Source organism: Juglans regia, chromosome 7, assembly GCF_001411555.2.
Source record: "Juglans regia cultivar Chandler chromosome 7, Walnut 2.0, whole genome shotgun sequence".
Lineage (NCBI taxonomy): Eukaryota > Viridiplantae > Streptophyta > Magnoliopsida > Fagales > Juglandaceae > Juglans > Juglans regia.
The window spans coordinates 958,747-969,393 of NC_049907.1; the positions used below are offsets into that span (position 1 = coordinate 958,747).

The 10,647-nt window shown below is 35.4% G+C and overlaps 2 protein-coding genes across 4 annotated transcripts; both read left to right on the forward strand.

Annotated features, from left to right (window-relative positions):
• The first annotated feature begins 412 nt into the window (after window positions 1–412).
• Window positions 413–3,196, forward strand: LOC108981053 (acyl-CoA-binding domain-containing protein 3-like). Its single transcript, XM_018952126.2, has 5 exons — window positions 413–1,275; window positions 1,671–1,776; window positions 1,880–1,980; window positions 2,105–2,175; window positions 2,822–3,196. The coding sequence occupies exons 1-4, from the start codon at window positions 557–559 to the stop codon at window positions 2,169–2,171; spliced, it is 993 nt and encodes a 330-aa protein (XP_018807671.1). The 5' UTR covers window positions 413–556; the 3' UTR covers window positions 2,172–2,175; window positions 2,822–3,196.
• A 1,253-nt stretch (window positions 3,197–4,449) lies between these two features.
• On the forward strand, window positions 4,450–10,091 carry LOC108981051 (molybdate-anion transporter). 3 transcript variants are annotated; one of them, XM_018952121.2, is made up of 9 exons: window positions 4,450–4,912; window positions 5,116–5,260; window positions 6,419–6,587; window positions 6,829–7,087; window positions 7,693–7,781; window positions 8,142–8,324; window positions 8,428–8,513; window positions 8,611–8,695; window positions 9,408–10,091. In XM_018952121.2, the coding sequence occupies exons 1-9, from the start codon at window positions 4,702–4,704 to the stop codon at window positions 9,540–9,542; spliced, it is 1,362 nt and encodes a 453-aa protein (XP_018807666.2). In that variant the 5' UTR covers window positions 4,450–4,701; the 3' UTR covers window positions 9,543–10,091. The 3 variants fall into 3 exon arrangements, with proteins under 3 accessions (XP_018807666.2, XP_018807667.2, XP_035547757.1); XM_018952122.2 differs by having other exon boundaries at window positions 6,829–7,084; XM_035691864.1 differs by lacking the exon at window positions 9,408–10,091 and adding an exon at window positions 9,143–9,395.
• The last annotated feature ends 556 nt before the right edge of the window (window positions 10,092–10,647 follow it).

A 10,647-nucleotide genomic window follows, 5' to 3' on the forward strand; every position in this document is an offset into this window, starting at 1 on the left:
TTCAACATGTTATGTATTCACGTATTGTTATCCAAATAAAAATTACAAATACAATTATACAAATAGCAATTTTCAAAATTTAGTCTACGTACCATCCTCTTTTAAAAATTAGTCATGTAAGTCCATACATATATATTTAAAAAAAATTAAAATTATAATAATATATTTTTTAAAATAATATATTTTTTTTCTTATTTTATTCTTATTAATCAATAAAACTACCCACACAATCTTTTATTTGAGATTATAAATAAAATTTTTCTTTTTAAAAATATATTATAATTGAAAGCGGGAAAAAAAAAAAAAGGAAAAAAAAAGTGTTGGAAATTTGAAAAACTGGAAGGACCGGTCCACCGCTCGGAGGGTCTCGGTTTTTTAGCGGAAGAGTCCTTTTCGAAATAGGGCTCCTTATGTGTAGACGCTTGCCAGCAGATCGACACCTAACAAATGCACAGCAGAATATACTTTGCTCTGCTCTGCAATATCCCCACCCTTTTCTGATCTCAAATCAGTCTCTGATCTTCAATCCTTTTTCTCCATCTCACAAAGCTTTCCCATGGAGCTTTTGTCTGAACTCTTCTTGACAGTTTCTCTTTCTCTGACTCTCTGTTTCCTCCTCTCCAAGCTCCTCTCTGCAGCTTCTGCCGGTGACAAAAACCGCACCTCTACGTTGACATCACGTAGGGCTGCGAACGGAATATGGGTTATGCCTGAGGAGCTTATGCGCCAAATCGAGAGAAGATTCCGGTTGGTTGAAAAAACTGATAAAAATGAGGACAAATTGGATGTTCAAGAATTTGTCAACGAAGGGTTTGAGTCAACGGAGAGGGACATTAGGGGAGAGAAACATATTGAAGAGGTATCAGAGCGTTGCTGTGTGGGAGAGTGCGGGGAAAGCTTGGTGGATGAAAGTTCTAAGGCGGAAAAGCTTTGCGAAATTGAGTTAGAGTCGGTTAAGAGCGAGGTGGATTCGGCGAGGGATGTATTGGAGTGCGGAGGCAATGAGGGATGTGAATTCGACAAAAGTGGGGATGATGAGTTCAAGGAAAAAATGTTTGATTCGGAGGATGAATGGGAGGGGATCGAAAGGACCGAATTGGAAAAGGTCTTCGGCGCCGCGGTGGTGCTTGCGGGATCTGCCAGTACTGCTGGTCGAGCTTCGAGTCTTGGCAGTGATGTGGAGGCTCAGTTATATGGGCTTCACAAGATTGCCACCCAAGGGCCTTGCCATGAACCCCAACCAATGGCATTGAAGCTCTCTGCTCGCGCTAAGTGGTAATTATCTACTCTTACAGCTGCCTTATTTAATTATGGTTGCCAAGTTTTCGTTGAGTGCCACTACTTTCTATTTTGTAGTATCTACCAAATTCAGAAATCCTTTCTTATAGATGATTGGCGCTAGAAAGGGGTTTTTTCCCTTTCCTTTTTGAGAAAAGGGTGTTTCAGTGTGTGTGTTTCTTCGGGATGTTGGAGAGGTGGAGAAGAAACTAAGTATCGACATAAATGGACTTGATGCCATACCACCACATTAAGGCCTTCCCTTCCAGTGTATATAGCTTGGTCTGTAGTCATCCCAATAAATTTTTGGCCCTTCAATTTGATTCTGATTGTGGGGCATATAATGCACTTGATGTCATTTAATTGATATAGCACTAATTACATTATGCAAGGAATGCTTGGCAACGGCTTGGTAATATGAGTCCGGAGGTAGCAATGGAGCAATACATCGCCCTTCTTTCAAGAAGTTTTCCTAGGTGGATGCAATATGATTTTGTTGTAAGCCTCTCCTTTTGGACCATATGCTACTGATTCTCCTTTGAGTGATTTCATCTATGGACCATTTGGAGTTCATATTGCTCACGTAGTTTTGTTGCTTCAGAGAGATAATAAACAGGTTTTAGAAGAATTCGAAGCATTTAGGAAGCTAGCTTCTGATTTAGAGGAACTGCCATCAATCCAACTAGGTGCTGCAGATGAAAGGTAATAAATACCAATATGTCCTTGTGGGTGATCAGTGGATGGTGTTTAAAATGATCTTTCATTTATTTAATTGCTACTTATCCTTCAAGAGCCGACTTTAAGGCAGTCATTTTTTTCCCCACAGGACAATGGAGATGAAGCCTTATTTTGAGGGTTTTTATGTTACAGGATTTGGTGTCCAAAATCCATGATTAGGTATGCACAGATTTTTGGTTAAGATGTTCATGACTTTAATTTGTTTAGAGACATGCAAGCCAGACATTGTCCGTTGATATGGTTGTGTTGCATATAGTCGGTAAACTGAGTGTGTTGTCTATTAATTTAAAAAATGTGCATTGAAAAAAAAATCCTTATGTACTGCTCTGGAATGGTTAGAGTATAAGCATAAATGTGACTAGATCTTTCCTTAGATCGTTACAATGGAATATTGGTGCTCTATATGAGAATCACTTGGGAGGTATCCTCGATGCTGTTATCAGTTGGAACAAATATTGAAGATGGCTGGAAATTATGGAATAGATGGATTCGGAATTGCACAGTTGCAGCTCTCTATGATAAGAGATAATCAACCATTAGAGTGTTTACTTGTATAGAGCTGTGCCCTTTTATAACTTTTTTATTCATAGAGGAAAACAATATTGGCATGGTAATATATAGAATATATCAAAGCACAATTACAATGAGTCAGATTGGATAATGTAATTACAGTAGCTGGCATCCTTCTTTTTTATATGTGCTCAAAACTTGTTTGAATATAAAGTTAATAGGATTAAAAATGAGGGATGATTTCCCACATTGCCCATATTGCATTGACTAACCTGGCATGGTTCTTCATCTTCAGGACAAAGACATGTCAATTGCTCTTCATTACCAGAATGGCATCTCCTAAATCCTTAGAGTACTGATGGAGGCATCAGACTGTTTATAACCTAGTAGATATTACGATGTTCTGTGCAAATAAAAAACAGAAAATGTATATCTGGCATCCACTTAGCCTTGCTACCAAGACTTACTAGTAGAAGTATATAATCGTGGGCCTAGGTATTTCCCATTGGACATTTTTTTTTTTTTTATATATCTTTTTCCTTTTTTTTGGCTCCTTTGATTATGATCAAGAGAGAAATTTGGAATGTTAGAATTTCTTCCATATAATAGGAAGCCCATTTAGTTTGTACAGTTAATCTGAGCAATGAGATGTCTATTTAGCTGTTAAAAATTGTGGATGTATATGTTTTAATTTCACCGTTGGGTTAAGAAACTGCCAAAACCAAGCACTAATCAATTTCGCACTCCTCACCAAACGCATAGAGAATAAGCAATAAGCATGCACCTGTTTTGAAGTTGTAATGGTACTTACCTGTTCTGGATTTGTTATATCCTAGTAATGCAAATTTTTGGCTGAGATGGCAACTGTGTTAACTAATGTAAAAGCACACCTTCGTTCGATTCTTCTTGGCTTTGTTAAAAAATCGTGAGGATGGGTGGGGACTAATTTATTTGTTTTGCATTTTATTTTTATATTTTATATTTTTAAGTGTTGTTTTATGCCCCATTTGAATAGTTAAAGTGTTTTATCTCATTTTATTATTATAATTTTTTAAATTTTTACACAAAATATAATAAACAATTCAACATTTTCAAATATCAAAATAATAATAATATTAAAAATAATATTTTATTTATTTTTTTAATTTTTATCTTAATTCATCTCATCTCAACTCACTATTCAAATATCACCTTAATTATATTGAGGTGATTGTTGGAGATATTCACCCTCTCTGCATGAATTTCAATAATTGTGCTAGTGTAATGCTCGCGGGAAAAAAAAGAAGGAAAAAGCATATCATCATTTGATGATAAGTGTTTTTGGATTGTTTGTTTTCACACATAAGATGAGATGAGTTGAGATTAAAATTAAAAATTGAATAAAATATTGTTCGAATATATATTTTTTAATATTATTTTTATTTTGTAATTTAAAAAAATTGAATTATTTATTTTATATTGTGTGAGAATTTGAAAAAATTGTAATGATTAGATGAGATGAATTGAGAAGAATTGTAAAAATAAACGAGGTCTGAGTTTGAGTTTGAATTATATTTTTTATTGAATAATAATAAATTTTTTAATAATAAATTTTTTAATAAAATATACAATGTAATAGAATAAAATAATATTAGATACAATTTTAAAATATACAAATTTTGGACACTCTTTTTATTATAGAATCAGAATGTAATCTACCATTAAAATATAGATTTTTTCACAGTAGATTCTGCATTCAGCCAATAGCTTTTTTTAAAGGTAACACACATCCTAGAATGCATAAGCGGCAAGTTTTTTCATAAAAATAATTTTTTTCATTTTCCGGTAAATTTGTACAAATGAGAAAAATGGAATATAGTAGTTGAAGATGTTCTTATTTGAAAGAAAAAGAAGAAGAATCGAAAAAGAAAAAAAAAAAAAAAAAGGTGGTGCAAGCGGCAGGTTTTCTATTGGATACGTCTCACGTTCTCCTACGCCTCGCTAGCGGTTTGGTTGCAATTGGGGGGCCGAAGCTTCAAATGAGATCCATTATTTAGATCTGAACTCCATCTCTATCCCTCCTTTGAGCTTCTCTCTCTCGGAGTCACTTTAATCCATGGCTCAAGATTCAGGGGTTCTCTGAGATTCGAATTACAGGTTTTTCCTTCTATACTGAATTTTCCGAAGAAACAAAAAATGGGAGTCGTCATTGAAAGCTCCGTTTGGGAACCGAATCTCGCCCTATACATTTTCATCTTCATCTCCTGCCTCCTTTCCATATTTCTCTTCCCTTACGCATCCAATAACAACAGCTCCATTAAAACCCCGGCCCTCTTCGACCATGGATTCTCTTCCTCCTTCTTTCGTTTCCAGCGGAACTTCCTATTCGTCTATTCCCTCGCTTCAGGTCGGTCACTTTTCCTATTAAAAACCCTAACGAATTAGGCTTATTTTGGTTGCTGAGAAAAATGCGGCTTGACAAAAACCGAAACGACACGTTGTGCGTTCTCTCCATTTGGTTGCCGAGAAATTGCAAGAAAAGAAAAAGAGAATAATCATGTTTGGATTTCGGATCACTTATATGATTTTGTTTTTTTAATTTTCTCGCAGCAATGGAAGGACTATGGGCAGTCTTCGGAGAGTTCGAGCTGGCTCACTATGGAGTTAGCAGAGAGCAAATGATTTTGTCTCTCGGTGTTGGTTCTGCAGCTGCTCTTTTCGTTGGCACTTTCTTAGGCATGCTTTCTGATCTAATGTAAGTGCGATCACTTGCTCCAGAACGCCTTATTTTTATTTATGTATTCTCTGGCTTATTCAGAGTTTAATTGACGAAATAAAAGAATAAAAAATGATTCATATGAAGCAAAACTGGAGATATTGAATTTTCTGAATTCTTTAGCGGTCTACTTATTTGCAGTGTTGAAGTCTGTTGGGAGAAAGGATCAGTGTTTTTGGAAAGAAATGTGAACGAATTTAAAGTTGAAAAAAAAATGCAATTCCCGTCTCAGAAATATAGGGGGACATTATGTCTTATGTGGTACAATTCATGGCAATCCCAAAAGATAAATTTTCTTATCCAAAAAAGAAATGTAGGGGACATCTAAGGGTTAAAGGGAGCATTGCATACACCTATTACAAAAGATAATCTCTATCTTACTACGATCTTCTTTATACTGAATTATTGGTAAGTTTCTCTGTCTTCAAAAAATAAATCTATCACTTGCTTGATTTAAATGGTGGAAACAATCCCATTTCTTGAAGTTTAAAATGTTTATCACGTTAACATTTAAGGTCTCAGTGATATGCTCTCTCCAAATCTAAGATTCAAATCCTCTTGGGTGTAAACAATTTATAGAGGCCGTCAGGTTGGGGAAACTTTCCCTTGAATTACCCAAGGTGCACTTGCTGAAAACTCTTTGCCGAGGGCCTGTGCACCGGGATTAGTCAAGACTTTGTTCTCGGACACCCGGTGCCAATCAAAAGAAAAAAAAAATTAAAAATTCCAAACACTCAATATAGTTTTCTCTTAGTGTATATATGAAATGTTAGTTTATATATGAAGTGGCGTGCTTCTAGTGTGCTTTTGTTTTGCAAGAATACTGTGTGAGAAATATCCAGGCCAGATGTTTGATTTCTAGTGATTTGCTTTCACATTTTTTATGTAGCCCTTTTAAACTGAACATGGGAACATAGTACAACTACGTCTCCTTTTGGTAAATTATGTCGATATTCCATGCTTTATGCATAAAAAAACATATTTCAACTATGATACTTGAAGAACATACAGGTTTGCTGAGTGCTAGCGTAAACTCCTGCACTTTGGTGTCATCTTTGGGGCTATAATTTTTTTAATTTATGGAGCAGAAAATGTAACGAACCCTAACAAAGTCACCTATTGTATGCTTGTGCGCAGAGGTCAAAAGAAAGTTTGTCTCATTTTTTGCATCCTTCACCTGTTTGTCGGCATTTGGAAGAGGATTATTGGTCACCCAAGTGTTCTGGTAGCAAGCATCTGTTTGTCTCTCGCCTCTTCAATATTTTCATTCAGTTTTGAGACATGGGTGGTAGTTCAACATGAAAAGGTTTGTAAAGAAATGTCATTCTTCACTTTTACTTCTCATGCAGGCAGTTCTTTGGTGTAGGTACCATAACTTTTCCTCATTGAAGTGAGCCAGTTTTGTTTGTTTTACCTGATTAAATTATTTGTTCCTGTTTCTTTTGTACCGTGTTTTATCTGACTGTGAATGCCTATGTGAAATTATAGGGGTGTGATGAAATAGCCAGATTGCTAATGATTATGTTTTTTGGATCTTTTCTTTGCAGCAAGGGCAGAGGCAAGATTCAATGAGTGACACATTTTGGTTAATGACTTTTTTTGAGTCTGCGTCTTACATTGGAAGCCAGGTGCTTGCAAATTGGCTCATTGGTGATAATATGGAGAAGAACATAGCATCTCCTTCCAATGCAGCTATCTTGTTGGGAATGATAAGCATAACTTCTGTTACTGTAGGATTGAAAGGACCTTCGCAGACTGCTTCATTTAAGGAGTATAGAGTGTCCTTTTATTCATATATTTTAGGTGGTAAGACTGTAAGAATTCAATTTTTTTTAGTAGAATTATATTGCCTTTTATTTTACTCAAACGAACTAAGCTTGGGAAATTCCAAAATAAAGTTTTAAAAAAAGCTTCAAAATACAGTTGAATCAATTATTAACTGTTCTAAAAACTGGATGACAACAGGTATCTCGACTCCAAATTCATTCTAGGTATGAAAATAACTGAACTAACTGTTTGAATTCTATATTAGTTTGACAGGTTTCAAAAATGTTAACGAGTGTCTTTGGGCCATTGTTTTGTTGGCACCTTCTAATCATACTTGTCATGGCCTATTTTATTTGCTTTGGACTTGATCTTACAATTCATTAATCCCTGGATCCATGAGTCTTTCATCTTTTATCTGCCCAAATCACCCTTGAATTTCAAAGAGAAGATAAGTACTTATAGAACATCTCTCATATTTGGATCTCATTTTGATTGTTACACAACTAGAAAATTGCATTGCCTTTAAGAGGATTAATTGCATCCCAGGTTAAAATGTATTTAATGATTAAACAGCTGATTTCTAATTATGCTTTTGCATGTTGTTGGCAATAATGACTTTTTTTTTTTTTTTTGGTAACTGGCAGATAAAAGGATATGCCTTTTGGCATGGGCTCAAGCTTGCCTTCACTTCTCCATTACAGTGTTTTGGCTTTTATGGGCCCCGACATTGGTGGTATGAGATAAACATTTTGAAGCAAACTCATCATGTTAGAGATTTTGAAATATCTGCAAAAGTTTTTTTCAGGATGGGTTTCTTAAGCTTTCCCCACATGCTGTAGTCACTTTCTATTCATCAACATCTAACTCAGTTGACCAACCGAACTAAAGAGTTGCTTTGAAAAGCTAATTAGTATTTTTTTTCCTCAATTAAATCAATAGAATTGTTTTAGTTATTGAAACTTATGTATCCATTGATTCAACTTTCTCATGTCTTTTCCCTATTAAGGTACTTTCCTGTCCTTGACTGGATCAGGAACATTGACTTGTGATTATCTTCTAAATTGTAAAATTCTTTGAAACTCATGTAAATTAGGCTGATGGACGAGAAGTGCATCTCGGATTGGTATATCCCTGTTTGCTGGGTGCTAGAATGCTTGGAAGCACATTGTTCCCATGGCTCATTAGTGGACCATCACCACTCCGCACTGAAGATTGTCTACTATATTCATTTATCGTACTGGGGCTTGTGTTATCTATAATAGCTTATGATTATCAGGTACATATCTCTTATACTTATGGAAATATGAGAAAAAATATTAGCCGTTCTGGCTCTGGTGCCAGGTGTTCAGAAGTTGACAGTGTTCATTTCTTGTATGCAGGAAATTGAAGTTCTAGTTGCACTATTTTGCTTATTCCATGGGTGTGTTGGCTTAATCTTACCTTCACTTGCCAGATTGAGGACCATGTATGCTAAACTCAGAGTCCTAACTTTTAACCTTAGGAAGAATTGGCCGCATCATGTGAATTTGTGTTGATGGTTCTGCTATTAATTTTGTTCACAGGTATGTACCAAATGAGTTGCGAGGAGGAATGATGAGCCTTTCTCTAGCCCCTGCCAATGCAGCAATTCTGCTTTTTATGACCCAAGTGCGTCTCATTTATTTTCAAAGCTGAAGTGCATGCCTACATTTAAGCCCTTGTTAACATAGGGAACAGAGAAATAAACATCTCTCCATCTAACGTTCAGCTGGTTGGCTGGTGCACTAGTGGTAGAATGATCATCATATTGAGATACAGTGATGGCAACATACATAATTATTTGTACACTGAAGGTATAAAATTATTTATAGGCTGAAACTTTATAGCATATGTAGAAGTAGAAGAGGATCCAAACTCTTGCCTAGGGAAAACAAAACCTCATCTTTGTTCTAATAATACCTCTCCCTTTTTTTAAAAAATAGAGAAGGATCCAAACCAATTACTTACTGATCTTTACTTGCCTTCTCCAACTGGGAATATTAGAAGTATGGCATGCATAATGTGCTGCTCGTTATTGCCTGTTATTTTATTAGCTTTTACCAAATAATTGTGTAGAATATACTTGGAGCTTTCCTCCTAAGAACAACCTCATAAAGTGTTCCGACTGAATACCTTGATCAGGGTCCCCTATCATTGTGGTGAGCGATGGTAGGGTGACTTTAAAATAGAGAAAGAGATAAGAGGACGAGTCCAACTGCCCAAGAAGGTGATTTAAATCACTTGAGAGCTGCTTTTAGGCAGTTTTGATTTGTTTTCATGCCAATATACAGTGTAATGCTATAGTGTCATATACTACTGTTGATACTCGGTGTTTATGCAGGGAGTCTACTATCGGAACATTGGGAATGCAGCAATAATGGCATTTGCTGCGATGTGTCTACTCACAGCAGCTTTTGGTATGCATGTATTGAAGCGATTGGGGAAGCAACCATATCAAAACTGGCACAAATTGTGATTTCAAACCCATTAAATTTGTTTCATGTCCTCATGGTTGTTGGTTTCTGGTTTGCCTTCATTGGTCACTAAATGATGAGAACAAGAAGCAAGAAGAAAATGAGATTTTGTGGGTACAGACAGGACTGTGCAGATGCATCGAGGGTATACCCTGAAGAAGTGGGGGAAAAAAGGAAAAACCAAATCGAGATTCAACTCTTAAAAGATTCCCCCGGATGTCGACAGGCACCTAGTTGGAGCATGAAGGATATTGGTTTCATTTTTTGAGGCAATGCCGGTATAGTAAATGGTGAGTTAGAATAGGAAACATAAGATTTACACGTTGATCGTTATGTCAGGTATGTTGTGGGACTACACAGCGCCGCCATTCGGGTTATGATTGATTTGAAAAGGTTAAAAAAAAATATATATATATATACACACACACACACATATTTGGCGCGTATTGTAGTAGATGATTGCTTGGTCGCGGATACATCTACGTTGTCTTGTCTACTGCCGAAAATTTTGTAAAGGACAGCTTGAAGAATTTAAGAATATCCTAAATTCAGTTAGATCTAGAAGTTAAAATATGCTTAGATTTTTCTTTTTTGGAGCTGGTTAGTCATAATGATTAATGTGTGATGGTATTTTGGTAGTTGCAGTTACCCGATGCACCGTGAGGCTGTTAAAATCACGCCTCCAAAAAAAGGGTTCGATTTAGGTGAATTAAATTGAATCAGTTAGAAATTAAATTGATTTTATTTATTCTTTTTATTTTTTACCAAAATATGATAGAACGAAACTTATGTTAAATTTTTATCACTGTATTCAATAAGAATTGCAGAAAAATTGAAAGATAAAACATATACTTTATTTTTTTAGTTTAACAAAAAAGAGAGAGAAAAAGAAGCTGAATAAATATTTTGTATTAAATTTGTGATTGTGCCTATTAGTTAACGGTCTTTATCTTCTTTGTATACTTAACGGTCTTTATCTTCTTTGTATACAAGACAAAAAAAAAAAATTGTTGACAATTGATGTTAAATACGTAAATGACATGTTTATTGATACTAAGATTCTATCATATTTTCATTGAAACTAGTTAATAAATTTATATTTGGTAC

Bases quoted from the DNA above. Each gene is read 5' to 3' on its own strand.
- LOC108981053 (XM_018952126.2), top strand. From the start codon at position 557: ATGGAGCTTTTGTCTGAACTCTTCTTGACAGTTTCTCTTTCTCTGACT. The intron at 1,777-1,879 runs GTAAGCCTCTCC...TTGTTGCTTCAG, and splicing joins GGATGCAATATGATTTTGTT to AGAGATAATAAACAGGTTTT. The intron at 1,981-2,104 runs GTAATAAATACC...TTTTCCCCACAG, and splicing joins CTAGGTGCTGCAGATGAAAG to GACAATGGAGATGAAGCCTT.
- LOC108981051 (XM_018952121.2), top strand. From the start codon at position 4,702: ATGGGAGTCGTCATTGAAAGCTCCGTTTGGGAACCGAATCTCGCCCTA. The intron at 5,261-6,418 runs GTAAGTGCGATC...GCTTGTGCGCAG, and splicing joins GGCATGCTTTCTGATCTAAT to AGGTCAAAAGAAAGTTTGTC. The intron at 8,325-8,427 runs GTACATATCTCT...TCTTGTATGCAG, and splicing joins TAATAGCTTATGATTATCAG to GAAATTGAAGTTCTAGTTGC.